We start from the raw sequence: 17056 nt of genomic DNA, 5'->3' as shown, positions 1-17056 counted from the left end.
CTTTCACACGTGGGCTAACCTGCTCTGATACCATGAAGGAAGTTGAGGTTCCACCCCAAAACCAATTGGCTATAAGAGAGTAACCCAACTCTTTATAAGCCTTTACAAGATTTTCTAACTTTTCAATATGAGACTTTTTCCATTTACATTCTTACATATATATATATATGTGTAAGCAACTAATTTTTACTGTACTGGAATTTGGGATTTGATAAAGAATTTGAGTAAATATTTTCCCTCCCTTTCTTGGTTTGTGGATTACATTTTATTTATTTATTATCTTAAGTATTACACGTACAATGGTTGATGGATATTGAGCTCATATAATATATATTTTAAAAATAAAATGAAAAGTAGGTAGGAATTGAGGTCTACAAACCTTAGGGTCGCCTCTGACATCAACCAACGACCTAAGAGTATTTATAATGAGTTCCTTAAACCACCTCTTTAGATAATTTTTAGGGAGAGGATTGGAAAAATATAAACCATGTTTCTTATCCACCTCCTAAAATAGGGAGACATCTAGGAGCTCCTAAATCTGAGGAGAGAAGAAGGACTCCTAGTGGCTCCCTATAATTTAATGCTACTTTATTTTATGAGTATTTTAAACCTTAATGCTAACTTCTTTTTTTTTTTTTTTATAAAGATGAACTAATTAAAAAAGAGTTAATAACATTTATGACTCTGTAAAATAAAGAGTATGATTGGAGTTAAAATTTTATAAAAAGCTTCTAAGATAGTTTTTATATGTTTTTAGCTAAATTTTAACTAAAAAATAGAGAGCATGATTGTAAATACTTTAAGTTAAATAACAATATATGTGTGTGCCAAGGTTTACCATTGACGTAAGCCGCTATGACGTATTAAGCATACATAAGCAGGAAAAGTCCATACAACTGTTCATGAACAAATTACTTATTGCCATTAAAATACTTTTTATGAAAAATACTGTGTGAACGCTTTGTTCTCAAATATTTATTATAACTTGATAAAATTCTTGCAGGATTGGTAAATTGAGCACGTGATGTACGAGCAGCTCTTTGTTGGGATCTTGATATTTTGAGCGCTGAAATATGAAGTCAATGTCCGCGTATCACTGTCCTGATTAATTGGCATAATTCACACATGTTAAAGAAAAACAATAATTTCCTACATGAGAAAATAAAAAATAAAAAAATTAAGGAGGGATCCGCATCCCTCAATTAGTTCCAACAAGGGAATCTCAACGCCTATATATATAGCAATTTTGGTTTCTCACAGAGTAAAGTTGTGCTCTTGAGAGGCGATGGTGTCAGAATACAACCAATTCGCAGCTGTGGCTGTGGGGGATAAAAGGAAACACGACCAAATCTCATCACCATCGCATGGCAAAGAGGGGAACAAACCAGGGGATCCCCCCACACCCGAAAAAACAAACTTAGGTATATATATGTGTGTGTGTGTTTTGTCTTTCTTCTTCAGACATTTAATTTGTTATTGTACGTAATTCACTTGCAATGGCCACTTTCTTTGCTTCTTCATCTCTTTTTTTTTTTTATTTTTTTTTATTTTTAATTTCCCTTGTTTCATTACTTGTTGTATTGAGGACTACGCAGAAGGTCGAGCGAGCAACCAAAGGAGGAGGGGTGAAACTGAAAACAAGTTGGAGACTAGCAGTGAAACGGATTCTATCAAGGCCACACTTGTTCTTCATGAAGACTTAAAGCAGCTGTCGGAAATAATACACACCATTGAGGGTAATTGCCCTAACATAACTGGTTCTGTCAACGTACTGGACCTCTTTATTTCCTCAAAGAATCATATTGAATATGGACGTAAAAAGGCTGGTAGAGGAGTGATGATGTTGAAAGAGGGATTGAGCATACTCTATGAAGCGCAAGAATTATTAAAGGTCATCAATTCAAAGCCCCAAGAGTGAATTCACTTGCAGTTCCATTACTTTGCCTGTAGCAACTAGATATTCAAAGACGCCCGAAATGCCTCTTTTTGGGTTCATCTTAATTATTTGTCATGTCCGAACATTACTTCAATAAAAAGTCAGCGAAAACGAAACCCCTTCGTTTTGCTTCCTCTAACCTTTTTTCTTCTTCATAAATTTGGGTTAAATCAAATTAAACTTGCTTCTTCCAACTTTAGTTTGTTAATTTTGGGTTAAGTCAAAACATCCCAACATTTGACATCTACATCCGAAAGACTTACAAAACGTACTGATAAACATCCCAACATTTGACATAGGGTCATACTAGGGAGACCAACTTTAAATACCAACTTGTGTACCAACTCTCTAATAGAGGTGGAGCCCACCAATACAATAGGTCACACACTCTATTAGAGAGTTGGTACACAAGTTGGTATCTAAAGTTGGTCTCTCTAATATTTTCCTTTGACATATGATCAAAATTCTCTACCAAGTCACCGGTTCTAGAAAAGATTGTCTCATTTCTATAGATTTGTTCTCTGGTTGAGGAAAGATGATTTTATGGCCTAGCTAGAAATTGTTTTCCTTGTAGAACCCATGACAAGATTGTGTCCGCTCAAAGGAGTTTATAAAGGCTTTAATCAAAGGCCCAAAAAAAAGGAACAATGGCTATGCGTTTTGGGCTATTCATTTTACTATAATGTAATGTTATCTGTTTCATGATGTATTGAGATAAGATGATTCCTTTTTAAGTATTTTCTATGCCGGTGTATAACAAAAGAAAAATATTCACGACATAACCTTACAGGTAAAGAAGAATTCAACTTTGCAATAACAATATTTTCTACTTCCTTCACAACGGCAAAGCCTCCAAGTAGTTATTTATTTTATAGGACGACTTGGTTGGTCTTGATCTGCTTAATGAATATTTTATTAAACCCTTCAATTGGAGATTTTTCTAAGTATTTGGCGTGTGTGAGTATATATTGAGAGATTCCTCAAATAATCTTATTTGAACAACATTTTGTGGCCCTCATTAAAAATTTTATTTCAACTATTCGAACCGTTTATTTTTCTAGTCTTCATTCATAGATCATCCTTGTCCAAAAAAATTCAAAAAATCAGAAACCGTTAAGACATCTATAATTGTGGCCAACAAAATCGAGGAACATAGTTCTTAAGAAAACACTAAAATAACAACTATTGAATTGAGTGGTTAATTGGATTCAGATTTAAGTGATTTTTTGCATATATGATCTTTGAAGGAATACCTACAAAAAAAATATAGTTCGGAACATTAAAATACATTGTGAAATGAGCCCCATAAGATGTCCCTCAAATAAACTTATTTGAGGGAGTCTGAATGTGTGTATATATATAGGACTTGGTAAAATTAAGTTTACATTCCTCAAGTAAGAAAAGGATTATAACAAAGTCCACCCAGAAAAATTAAATAATCAATCTATATATATATATATATATATATATATACAGAGAGTTTCCATTGAGGGATCCCTCAAATTAGCTTATTTGAGGGATACCATTGTAGGGCCCACTCTGTATTGTATTTCACTAATCCAAACCATCTCTTTTGTAGATACTCATTCAAAGATCATCTCTACAAAAAATCACTTGAATCCAATATTATTTGACCACTCAATTGAATTATTGAAATTTTAGTACTTTCATGAAGTACCGTGTTCATTAATTTTGTAGGACACAATTGGATATCGAAACAATTTCCGATTTGTCTAATTTTTTTCAATGATGATCTATGAATATAGACTTAAAAAATAGATGGTTTCGATCGTTGAAAAAAAAATCGTAGGGATCCCTCAATAGAAGGGGACTGTATATATATATATATAAAGGATAGATGGAGATCGTGTTCTCATCGTCTACATATAGAGCAATATATTTCAGAGCTCGGCAGACAGCGTAGTGGTGTTATTTCTCTTAAATTTTTTTTTAAGGTGACAAATTGAAACAGAGGTATAAGTTCAGGTGATATTTCTACAAAAACTCATCCGCGTGTTTGACTCGTATAGACGGTATGGACGTGCTCATGAGAATAAATTTCAACTTGAACATCTCTTAGGGCTAGTTTGGTACGTCGGACTATATTGACTAATTTATGTCAAATAGTATTAATTTGTTCTTGAGAGTACTGACTGTTTATTCATAAAATTATAAAGCATTTGGTATTGTTCCTGATAAATGGTCTAACTAAGTCATACTGTGTTTGGTGCTCCATTAGACAATTTTGTTTAAAAATTCTGTGGCCAAATTCATATGACCTTTGGTTTTTTTTTTTTTTTTTTTTTTTTTTTTTTTTTTTTTTTTTGCCAAAATCTGTAAGACAAGTAAATTACATGAACTAACCTATTATCATAATCGTACAACTTGGGATTATAAGTTACATGGTATATAAGCACACCTTTACTAATGGAAAAAAAAAATCACATATATATTAATATAAAAAACTTCTTTGTATATATCATATATAGGACATGAAGCATGTCCAACATCATCAATCTTTTCTCTTTTGTTTTTATGGAGATGAAGCATGAAACTGTTAGCGAGATCCTAACTTAATTATGAGATTTATTTCCTAGTCTATTAGGACTCTATTTCTTTCCTTTTTGTATATATATATTGTATAATTAGGATTTTATCTTATTTTCTTGTATAACCCTACTAGGATTACAACCTTATATTATAAATACCTCCTTTTGAAGAATGAAATATATCTGAAAAATATTCTACTTATATTGTTTGACTGAAGCACATTTGGACAAATTTATATAAAATTGGTAGATTTGACTATTTCTTATGGACATGAAGCATGTTGAACATCATTAAACTTCCTTACCCGTTTGGACTAGATCAAAAACCTTTGACCACTTCTACACGCCTAATACAAAATTGGTAAATTATATATTATTAATCTCTCTGCACGTATTTCCACGCCTACAAGAGGCTTTTTTAAAATAATATTTAAATTTATTTTAGAATTAAAAAATATAATGGGTAGTTGTGTTTCATTAAAATAGGATCCATTATCTAATTTTTCTTTTAATTTTAATTTTTTTAATATGAAAAAGTGTGAATTTACCATATTATCCTCATTTAATTAATAATTTCAATCCTTAATGTTCGTATTAACCATTAATATTTTCTAGTATTTTGAATGTTTTACCATTAGCTGCCTTTTGCTTTATATATATATATATATATATATATATATATTTCCTCTTGTACTAGTAGTTGACTGAATCCAGTTTCACCAAGGAAAAAGAAAAAGTCAGACAAGTAATATAACCCACGCGGCCGGTATTTTTTTTTTATGGGGAATCGATCCATGGCATCATAGTTTTAATAGAAAATTAAGATGTCCCTTATCAATTTAATTTTTCTCACCAACATTCCATCACTTTATTTTCTTATAAATGAACTTCTGGTTTTTATAAGTAAAATTTGATTCGATAACTATGATTTAACTTAGCAAATTACCTAATGAAGCTTAAATTCCTATTTATTATACTTTTCAGATTCCAAAAGTACCCATACTTACAATTCACTGTATCATATGGAGTGTATTAAGTGTTGATTTCATCAATTTATTGTCATGATTTGTTTCCTCCTAAAATGCACCTCATAACGTATTTGGTAAAATTTATTGTAAATTTGAGGACACATATTGTTTCTTAAAATTTCAAAATATTTGGCACATACAATCCGTTGGATTGGAGGCAGGTTGTGCTGTCCCAAAATACCATTCCCCCCTCCTTAGTTTGAGAGCCAGAAGATCCACACACGATTTGAAGAAAACTATACTTTTGGCAAGGAATATATAAATCTTCGACAACAGCCATGGTTTTGCATCAATGAAGAGGAGGTAAATTATTCTAGTTATATAGGGGATAGGTAAACAATAGGTAAGTTATTTTACAATATACCTATATTTTGCTCTAGCTTTCAAAATGAGTTTTTATCAAAAATAGTAAAAATAGACCCTATACTTTTATAAATGTCAATTTTTATAAAAACTTTCAAAAGTAGCCAAAAATTCACTTGAATAGACTAAAATGCCCTCAAAACAAAACCCACGTAAACCTAAAAGGCAAAACCCTATTAGATGAAACTTTGAAAATATTTAATTTATAATTTTATGTAGATCAGTTTGTTGATTTTTTTCGTTCTGCATACATACCTCTAACTTTGAGAAAATTTGGAAGATTTAAAGATATACATGCACCGATCCAAGATATAAAGATTTAATGGTGTGTGATAGAGGGGGATTCCAGGGGCGTGATTCAAGCAGTCCATCTTGTTGAAAATAGATGGGCTTTTGAACGGATCGATGATGGTTTGCATGTTGCTATTGTAACAGACGGTAGTTAGTTAAGTCTTGTCGGAAAACTCAGCAGCACATTTTCAATGATGTTTTATTTTGCTTGTTTTGGTTTTAAGGTTTTTGTGAGTTTTAGATCTAAGGTTACTTAAGTCTATTCATATGATTTTTTGTTGTGACGTAAAATTAATGACACCATTATGCTTGGATCACAGTATGTGATATGTAGCCAATGTGTATGTTGGCCACGGATTGTCCATGACTAACACTAATATGTAGCCAATGTACATGCGCAGTGGCCTTAATTATATAAAACTCGACTTTTATTTTTGTTATTGGAGATATATAACTCGACTTAGTGGCTCACATTGTTGGGATCAAGTTGGACCGATGTGGCTTTTTAATATGTTAGCACAAGATGTAAACGATGCTATTCGATGGTAATAATTTTCCTCCTGAAGAAAATAATAATAATAATTGAAATTGAAACCTCAATTATGTTCATGTAATTTTTGAAAATTCTGGTGTTTGTATAACATGATACCTGACTGGTGTGACTGCAAATAACTCATGGTCATATTGGCCGCAACCAAGCCAGCATTGACTTATGGAACCTTCCTAGTAAACAACTCACCTACTCTCTACCGAAAGCGCGTACTCCTCATTGTTTGACTTCAGCTCTTTACAAATAGGGATTGCCAAGAAGTTTCTCGTGTATATATACAACAGTTAAGGCTTTTCCAGGGTAGAGTTGATTAACTTTCATTTCCCCATAAAAAAGAGAGATCGAGATTGGGTTCTCTCAATCGCCTCCAACAATCGCAATATGGATAAGAGGAGTAGTAACACTCAGCGTAACGTGTTTTTTGGAAGCGCTTCCTCCACTGGAACCCAGAAAACGAACTATTCATCTCATCAAGAGAGGAGGAGTAGTCACACTTTGCCTAACGTGTTTAGGGGAAGCTCTTCCTCCCTTGCAATCCGGAACACGGACATTTTCTCAACATCTCGTCAAGGGATGAGCACAGGAAACCCTTCCTTCCTTGCAAACCGGAATACGGACAATTCCTCAGCATCTCGTCAAGGGATGAGGAGTGGTAGCACTGGCCGTAACAGTAGAGGAAGCTCTTCCTACCCTACAACCCAGGACAATTCCTTATCTCCTAGGGTTGTTCTGTTTTTCATGCTCTTCGGGCTCGTTTGTCTGATCTTTTGGCTGGCTAGAAAGTCGTGAAAGGTTCAGGTTTTGGGAATGGTGGTTCTTGTTGATCCCATTGTTCCCTTGCTTTCCTCCTGATGTGGCTACTTCTTTAAGGCCTAGTGGCTTCTTTTCACTCCTCATAATAATTGGGTTCAGCCCTTGCCCCAGTTTCTTTCTCATTTATGCATTCGGATTTCCAAAATTGTGTTGCATGCTCTTGTTCATTTGTAATTAGTACCATACTAGTTTGAATTGCTTCCACTGATGGTCAGTTTCCTTAAAATATGAACACTTCTTCGTTATGTTTCTTCCTTTTTCAATGATTTAAGTGTTGGTTTCTCATTTCAGCTATTAATAAATAAAGAAAAATTTGTATAAATACCACCTGAATTTTTAATTTTTAATTTTAACCAAATGGACTTTGTAAAGTGTTGCAATCCACCACCTACGTCTAATTCCGTTAAAGTTTCCATTAAATTTAAGAGCATTTCCATTAATTCACTATAACTAAAAATAATTTTTAAAACATAATTTTTAAAAAAAAAAAGTTAACCTAGTTATATCAGACTCGCCCTACCCCTTTATCAACGCCAATTGTCCTCCACCCTCTGCATACACCATACAATACTTCATATTTCTCTTTTCTCTTGGCATGGATTATTTCTCTCTCTTCTCTGCTCCATGTATATCTCTCTTGCAAAGCTAACCTGCATTGCACTATTCAAAGCTTTGCTCTTCATTTTAATGAAAGTTTTAATTTTTGAACAAAAAAACAAATCATACTTCAGTTACTCTCTCTCTCTCTCTTGGAAAACTAGAACTTCTGGGTCAATTATTTAAGTGACTCTTGCAATCTTGAATACTTAGAGCATCTCCAATAGCAGTAGTAAATTAAACTCTTCAAATTAATTAATTAGAGAAAATCCTAGTCGCACATTGGTCCCCTTTCTCCTTGCCGACAACCAACCGCAATGAAGCTAGGGGAAGGGCCATTGCCCCTCCTCCCTTCTGGCCATCTTCCCCCTTCCTCTCTTTCTCTCCCCTCTTCTACTCCCCTTCCCCTCCTAAGATAGTCTAGATGTGTTTGAATCTAGGTATGTTTGTGTGTTTGTTTTGTTTGGTTGTTTTTGTAGTGTTCTATGTGGCTGGTGTTGTCTCTGTCTCGGCGGCAGCAACACTAGTGACGCTGGATTGTGTCTCTCCTCGGAAGAGTTGTGATACCTAGTGGCTGCTGTTTTGTCTATGTTTCAATGGCGGCGGCAGCATCGATGCTACTGGTAGTTGTTGGGATGTAGTGTTCTTCTCTACTATGCGCCAACCGAAGAACTATGATTGGTCATAGAAGGTTTTCTTTGTTAGGTTCTGAGTTGAAGTGGAGTGCTTCTCAGGGATCCTTTTACTGTTGTTTATGTGTTCCTCTTATGTGTTCTATTCTAGTTTCTGCTATGGTATGTCTTGCAGTTTGTGTGGATGTCAAAGGACTATGATTTTGCTCATAGAAGGCTTTTTTTGACAGTTGGGATGTTCTGCGGTCCTCTCTTGTGGGTTTACTATTTGGGGTTTCTGCGGTCCTCTCATATAGGTCTACTGTATTGGTCTCTAGTTGTGGTTCTCATTGGAGGTCTTTGTGTTAGTTTTCGTTTTTTATTTGTTCTTTTATTGTAATGGTAAAAAGTGATCTAAATCGGACTCTCTTGTTAATCCATGACATGTGCGATACTCTTTTCTCCCCTGGGGTTTGTCCCATGAGGTTGTCCTTGGAAGATTTTAACGACACCATTGTATCATGTTGCTTTTTGTACGTCTTTGGTTCTATGAATGAATTCTCTTTTTCAAATAATAATAATAATAATAAAGCCTCTGTGATAATTTGAAAATGTTTATTTGCTACTTGGATGCACCCTTTGCAAAAAAAACAAGTGTCTCACATTCATGTTCATGTGCTACTACTTACATGATGTAGCAGACGTTAGACTTTTATGTAACAGCGCAGGCAAATTTTTCTCCTCTCCCGTTCTGGGCTCTCAGCACACCAACAAACATATTTTAGACAAACTTGCACGAAGTCGCCCGACCTTTCGTAATTAAAGAACTCGCACAGTCAATTCAATAATGAATTATTTTCTTATTTTTTTTGTTGGATAGCCCTTAATTAATAATGAAGAAGTGGATGGTTAATAACTTATTATTAATAATTTTCCTTTTTTTTCAACAAAGAGTATACAAGGTGAGTGATTAGGTAAAACCAAAACCAGATAGTTTTATCCTTTATATGTTCTCGCTCTGGTTGTTGCTATAGTTGTAGTATTTCGCGTTTTTACTGCGATGATCCTTCTGAAGTCGTTTTTCACTGCCACATCTGTTTTTTTGGGGCCTTTAGCCGCAGTCTTGTGTTCCCTTCTGATTGTTTTGGCATATATAATCATTGAGAGATCCCTCAAATTAGCTTAGGGCACACTCCGCATTGTATTTTATTAATTTAAATTGTCTATATTTTAGATAATCATTCAAAGATCATTTCTACAAAAAATCACTTGAATCCGATTTCATTTAACCACTCAATTATGTTATTGAAATTTTAGTACTTTTTTGAAGCACCGTGTTCATTGATTTTGTAGGATACAATTGGATGTAATTTTTAGTACGGTTTCCGATTTGTATAATTTTTTGCAAGGATGATCTATGAATGTAGACTTAAAAAATAGATGGTTTGAATCGTTGGTAAAAAATTCGTAGAGTACCCTAAAGGGTGTCTCTCAATGAGTATATTATAATAATATATGTATATATGTATATTATAGTATATGTCTATATTATAATACATAATATAAATATATGAGTATATTATAATAATATATATTATTATTATTATTATAATATAATATATGGATGTTATATAATGTAGAGCATGATTTATTAGTCTCTTTCTAAGGAGGTGTTTTTAATGAACTTGGTATTAACAATTCCATTTAAAATTAGGATTAGATGAAAAAAATTCAGGACAATGTGCGTGACATAAGCTTACACGCAAAGAACAATTCAACTTCGCAATAACAAAATTTTATACTTCCTTCACAACGGCAGAGCCTCTAAGTAGTTATTTATTTTATAGGACGACTTGGCTGGTCTTGATCTGCTTAATGAATATTTTATTTGACTTAATAGGTTTACCAAATTAAATTAAAGTAAAGCAAAAACACTGTAAACTTTGTGCCTCGTCCTATGACGTATACCACTTACGTAATATATAGGACTTGGTGAAGAAAAATACTTATTAATGGATAGATATTTTATTGAAATTGAGTAGTTGACATATAAATGAATTTCCTAATCTTTTTTTTTTTGGGAGGCTAACGCAGGGATGGAAGTCGTCTTTCTATCTAATATTATTTTATCTTCAGAGTTTGTCTAAAATTAACTAAAGGCAATAATATTATTAACTCAATTGACCTTCAGGGAAGCTCCGATTAGCGATCGCCGGGCACAAAGGGAAACTTTTGGGATGAGTACGTCTAAAGGAAAATTTCAGGTAACTGATCCTCCATCTCTCTGGCTGACACTGCTTTTGAATCGACATTGATTAAGGAAAGTTTCTATTTTACATTCGAAATTAATTACGGTTTTTCTCTTCTTCTTGTTTTCCCTTAACTAGCTTATCTCCTCCTCCGCTCTGATCTCCGGCATGTTCGGCTTAAGCAATCAGGAAGCCGAGGGAAGTCTTGCAGCAGACGAGGATGCAGAGACACAGAAAAGTGCGTGGAAGAAGACGCTTATTAGTAAGCTGGGGAATGTACATCAGAGAGAATACTTGAGCATCTATGGCCGCGGAAGAAAGAAAAAAATAAGAGGGGATTATTGCATCTACAGAGTTCCAGATAAACTTCGAAAAGTCAAGGAGGATGCCTACCTCCCTGGCGTTGTCTCAATCGGACCATTACATCAAGACAAGCAGAATCTGGCACCCATGGTCCAATACAAATGGTCTTACTTGGTATCCTTTCTTGATCAGCAACCAAAAGATGCTGAACCAAAACATTCTAGAAAATGCGCTACAAAATGCTTGAAAGAGTGCATCGATGCTATTCATGGTTTAGATGAAGTAATTCGCCAGTGCTATACTGAAAAGAACAACTACACAGAGTATGAGCTTGCAGAAATAATGTTACTTGATGGTTGCTTCATATTGGAACTTTTCCTTAGGTTCGACCGCAACTTAAATTATATGAAGCAAGAAGATCTCAATTCTGATCCAGTATTGAGAAGTGCTTGGATGACTGCAGCTCTTCAGCATGATCTGGCATTACTGGAAAACCAGATCCCCTTTTTTATTCTCGAACTTTTGTATGATACAATCAAGCCTTATGTCACCAAGTGCAAACCACCAGACTTGGTGGCTAGCCTTGCTCTTAACTTCTTCCACCCTTTGAGCCAAAAGAAGTTCATCAACGAAGAGCCCGAGGGCACAGGGTTCAAGCATTTGCTAGATCTCTTGCACAAATTCTATTTCCACCCATCTGGTGGTCACTTGTCAATCCCGGTGGAATCCATTTCCGGGAATGAACATCGTGCCGGAGGTGCAGTGCAAGAAGTAATTTCATGCCTTGTCAGGAAAATAACAAGAGGAAAGCAGACTCCATGCCTTCCTCGTCATCATCCACGCGATCCAAAAGGTGATGAAAAGTGGGGCTTCAAGTATTGCGCTTCAGATCTTTTGGAGTCTGGAATCGAGCTTCAAGTTGGGTCAAGTATGCAGGACACTTTGTTGGAAATAACTTTCAGGCGTGGTGTAATTATAATTCCCCAAGTGCGGATTTACGAGACAACCAGCTCACTCTTGAGGAACCTGATTGCTTATGAGCAATGTAGTCTTAGCAGTACGCATAGCGTTACATCATATGCCTTCCTCTTGAAGAGTCTCATCGGTTCCTCACGGGACATCAACCTGCTCCGGACAAGAAATATCATAGAGCAAAATAATCGGATGGGAGACAAAGAATATTTTGCTCAATTCGAAAGCATTCTAGATCAAGTTGCTATGAAGGACGACTTCTGCTTTGGTGCTTTGTTCGACCAAGTGAATAAATACCGTACGTCCTGGTATAGTTTGAGCAGACTTCGAGTATTTTTGTCGGTGCAATGTCAAAGACAAAAAAGAATCCTTTGCACCACATATTTCTCTACTACATGGAAAGTCATATCACTCATGGCTGGAATTTTCCTTCTCCTCCTCACTTCCATACAGACATACTACACAATTCACCCTCGCTGACACTTTTTAGTTAATTCTTACCTCTCTTTTTTTTCTTTCTTTTTTTGTGTTTCTTACTAAAAATTAGGGTTCCGTTGCGCAGTTGGACCATCTATACATGAGTTTGATTAAGCTTCCTCTTATAAAATGAGTATGTTCAGCTTTAAGCTTTCAATATTTGTCCATGTGCTAATTGCAGGTATGAAATTGATCAATTCAATTTTCATCATCTGCCTCGATTCAAAATCCGGCATGAATTATTAATGCGATTTTGGGGCTTTGGTTGAATTATAAATTGCAAGTGGTCGACGAGAGAGTGGAGGCCGGTGGTGGTTTTGTGAGTGGTCGACCAAGCCACTGACGACGGAGGGATGAGGTGAGCTTGTCGTGAGGGAGTGGGATTGGCTAGGGGTGAGCTTGTCGGCTGTCCATCCACAACTGCCCACGGCACATACTGATGTGGAGGTTGGAGCCTTAATTTGGTCTTAAGTTCAAATTCCCACGGCATCTTGAGAGTGTGTATGAAAAAAGCCTCATTCACCCTTCCTAACTTTTCCAAGAACACATTCCAACTGTCAATTTGAAAATAAAATGAATGAGTAAATTTGTTTCTAATTGGAACCCCATCCTCTGGCCCTCCTGAGGTTTGGCCTTCACCATCATTCAAAAATCTCCATGCATAAAATTCATGCAAGTAGTAACTTTAAACATGCTACGCCATTCACCGGCTCACTAATATTGCTTGTTTCATATGCTCTGTATTTTTGTTATAAAATCAATGAGGTTGGGGCTGGAGGATCTCTCCTGCTCCATCCTTTGAGTTTCATTAGTCATTTATGTTATGTATTTTAAAGATTCTCCGTGTATAATGAGTTTTTATCATCTTAGTTTATTATGTTTTCCCAGTTTACATGTACACGATTGTATTGAGTCACAAATGGGAGAGAATTAGCCCTATCACTATTGGATACATCCGTTCATGAGTCTCTCACTCTTTAATCACATGACTTAGTAAGAGATTTATCCCAAAGTGAATCTTTTTTTTAAGGCTTATTATCACAAAACGTCCCTAAGGTTTATAAAACTATACGATTGCATCATTAATGTTTTTTTGTGTCATTCGTGGTCCTCAAGGTTAACATGTGTGATCACAAATGGTCTCTGCCATTAGGTTCCATTAAAAACTCCGTTAGTTTGCTGATGTGGCATAAATATATATATCACAAAACATCTCTGAGGTTTACCCACCTAGCACAAATGGTCCTTACGAAATTTTTTAATTTTTCATATTTAAAATTCATAAAATTTTGGTTTTCTTTTTAAAAAATTTTGAATTTTAAATTTTTTAAAAATACATATTATATTTTAAATACATGTGGCATTATATTATTGTAATGTGGGCTCCATATATATGTCACATCAACAAACTAATGGAGTTTTAAAAAATAATTTAAAATTCATAAAATTTAAAAATGAAAAAACTAAGGGTTTAGGGTTCATAAATGGTCCTCAAGATTAAAATCCTTCTATAAATGGTTTTTTCATTTATAAATCATTTTAAAAAGAAAACTAAAATTTTATGAATTTTAAATTAAAAAAATTTGTAGGGACCATTTGTAATCAGTGTGTGAACCTCAGGGATGTTTGTGATACATATATATGTCATATCAGCAAACTACCGGAGTTTTTGACGAAACCTAATGGCAAGGACCATTTGTGATCGCACATACTAACCTTGAGGACCACGAGTGACACAAAAAAACATTAAAAATACAATCTGATAGTTTCGTAAACTTTAGAGACGTTTTATGATAATAAGCTTTTTTTTAATAAGGCCTCTCTCTTCCGGGAAGGAACTGAGTCAAGTCAAATCAAGTGAGGGATAATGTACTCATTTTTGTAAACACAGAAAAGTATTTGTGACCATTTTTCTTCCCTCCTGGCTCCTCCTTAGTTGGATATTGGATCAAAATGTCAGTAAGATACAAACAAATGCGTGGTTGGTCCAAATAAATTAATATATATGCTTCTTGTTTTTTATTCTGGTAGATTAGAGTTAATTAATATGTGAGAGCTAGGTCGTTGACTCTTCCAATTTTTTACTCGGAGTATTATATGGAGTTGTTTACTAGGAGATGTACACAATAGTAGTCTAAAGAGGACTGTTAATAGGGTAAAACTTTGATGACTAATAATCAAAGGCGCCTAAAGCAAACCATTATAATAATGAAATTCAACATAATATAACAGTCTCTGTTTATTTATCTTACTCTTATAGTTTTAGACTTCCAAGTTATCAGTAACTCAGAAAATTGAATAAGAAGACGCAATTTTACAGAAAGGGAGATGTCAAAAAGCATCTTGTAAATGGACTTAACTAATAATGCTATCTCTCTCTAAAAAAACCCTAGCTCTCTTTCTCCCATAAAATTCTAGCTCCCTTTTTCCCAAAAAACACTCTTAGAGTCTTTTTGACTTTGAGGGAGGAGGAAGCCATTGTTCTTCCCCCCTCTCTCCTCTTCTCTTCCTCCTTTCACCTCTTCCCCCATTTTTAGAGACAAAGGGTTTTCCCTATTTGTCTTAGTTTTGTTATGATTTTCATCCAACCATTATAGGCGGCTGCGGCTCAGCGTCGGATCTTCACCTGCATTTCGGTGTCGGATCTCCACCACCATCTATTTTGCAATTTCTTTATGTTTGGAATAAGTTGCAGAGACTCTTTGGATTTTCTGTGTAGTTTTCACCTCTCCTTTTGTGAGAGTTTTTCATATCTTCTTTGTGAGAGCTTTTCATCTCTCCTTTGTGAGAGTTTTATTTGTATTGTTATAGCTTGATTTTTTCAAGCTTTATCTCTTTTTTATTATTCTAAGTTTGCAATCTTAGTTGGGATGCATGTGCCAGAGTTTCTTCGATCCTGCCTGATCGTTAGTGGAGACACACCATATTGTCTTAATTTTGATATTAGACCGCTCCGTTATTGTAATAGCTCTTTTACGACTAGTTTGTATTGGCCATTTGTGGCTAGTAGCTTTTTTGGCTGAATTATGAATGCAATCATAGAATTTCTCAACAAAAAAAAAAAAACTAATAATACTATAAGGAATGAGATTTAGACTGAGAACAGAGCCAAAGGAGAGGATGGTAAACAAATAAGCCTCGAATCATATTAACCACGAAACATACGAAATGGAGACTTTGTGAACCTAAAAGAAACTAGATAAACTAGACAAAATGTAGACTCTGTACTCTATTTTGTATCCTTTACAGTGACTTAAGTTTAATTTATTCACTATTTATTACCAAATCTGGTCATTAAAAATTAAAAATTATGCCCCAATCATTTTAGAGACATATAACATATTTAGTCACTAAATGCATACCTTTTGTGACCGTTCTCAGTTTAGTCATTGAGAAATTGATCACTACTGACCTTTTTTCTTGTAGTGTATAGAAATAGGATACAAACTCTTTATATAGAGGACTAAACGATATACACACATAATGAAAATCTAAACTCGATAGATGGCCCCAAAAGAAATCAATCCAGCCCTGCAATCGTAACCACCCTTCCCCCTAGAGAAGCTAGTATTAGCGAGGGTAAATGGTGAAGTATGTCTGCAAAGAAGTGAGAATGAAGGCCAAAATCGAGGCAAGAAATACTATCTTACTCCATGCAGAAGAGAAATAAGTGCGATAAAGGTACTTGATATATCTTCGAAACCAGTATCTACTGGTGTATGCATTGACTTCGGCGCACAATCTATCAATATAGAAGTCCTTCATAACAACTCCATCTACAATACCTTCAAATTGACTCAAATTTTCTTGATCTCCAATCCAATTGTGCTGTATGATCCCATATTGACGAAGCCGTTTGATATCCGCTGAGGAACGGATAAGACTCTTGATAAGGAATGCATATGAGGTGACGCCATGCATATTACTAAGACTGCACTGCTCGAAGGCAATTAGGTTTCTGAGGATTGAACTCGCAGAATCGTCCATAACCAATGGGGGAAACCTGATAACTCCGTTACTGAAAGTTATGTTCAACAACTGGTCCTCCGACGACCCGACTTTAAACCGAATTCCAGACTCCAAAAGTTGGGTTGCAGAACAGTTGAATCCCCACTTGTTTTTGCTATCTGGATCAGCAAGTTCCGGAAGGAATGAAAAAGTCTGCATTTTTCTTCTCATTTTTCTGAAAAATAAATTGCATAAAGGTTCTTCTTCTTTAATATTGGAATTGGAAGACAATTCAATATTAAAATTGAGCTTGATTGACACCTCATGATCATGAGGTACTGGGAGGAAGTAGAATTTGTGCAAGAGGTC

At 34.9% G+C, this 17056-nt stretch overlaps 2 protein-coding genes across 2 annotated transcripts; both read left to right on the top strand.

Annotated features, from left to right (window-relative positions):
• Window positions 893-2075, top strand: LOC109949935. The gene is made up of 2 exons (XM_020566914.1): window positions 893-1421; window positions 1596-2075. The coding sequence occupies exons 1-2, from the start codon at window positions 1286-1288 to the stop codon at window positions 1916-1918; spliced, it is 459 nt and encodes a 152-aa protein (XP_020422503.1). The 5' UTR covers window positions 893-1285; the 3' UTR covers window positions 1919-2075.
• Window positions 10850-12834, top strand: LOC18774162 (UPF0481 protein At3g47200). Its single transcript, XM_007206292.2, has 2 exons — window positions 10850-11002; window positions 11126-12834. Exons 1-2 carry the CDS (start codon window positions 10976-10978, stop codon window positions 12740-12742), a joined length of 1644 nt encoding a protein of 547 aa, XP_007206354.2. The 5' UTR covers window positions 10850-10975; the 3' UTR covers window positions 12743-12834.

This window comes from Prunus persica, chromosome G6, assembly GCF_000346465.2.
Source record: "Prunus persica cultivar Lovell chromosome G6, Prunus_persica_NCBIv2, whole genome shotgun sequence".
Classification (NCBI taxonomy): Eukaryota; Viridiplantae; Streptophyta; class Magnoliopsida; order Rosales; family Rosaceae; genus Prunus; species Prunus persica.
The sequence above is the reverse complement of the archived record's forward strand: the minus strand, read 5'-3'. Positions and strand labels throughout refer to the sequence as shown.

Bases quoted from the DNA above. Each gene is read 5' to 3' on its own strand.
- LOC109949935 (XM_020566914.1), top strand. From the start codon at position 1,286: ATGGTGTCAGAATACAACCAATTCGCAGCTGTGGCTGTGGGGGATAAA. The intron at 1,422-1,595 runs GTATATATATGT...AGGACTACGCAG, and splicing joins ACCCGAAAAAACAAACTTAG to AAGGTCGAGCGAGCAACCAA.
- LOC18774162 (XM_007206292.2), top strand. From the start codon at position 10,976: ATGAGTACGTCTAAAGGAAAATTTCAG. The intron at 11,003-11,125 runs GTAACTGATCCT...TCCCTTAACTAG, and splicing joins CGTCTAAAGGAAAATTTCAG to CTTATCTCCTCCTCCGCTCT.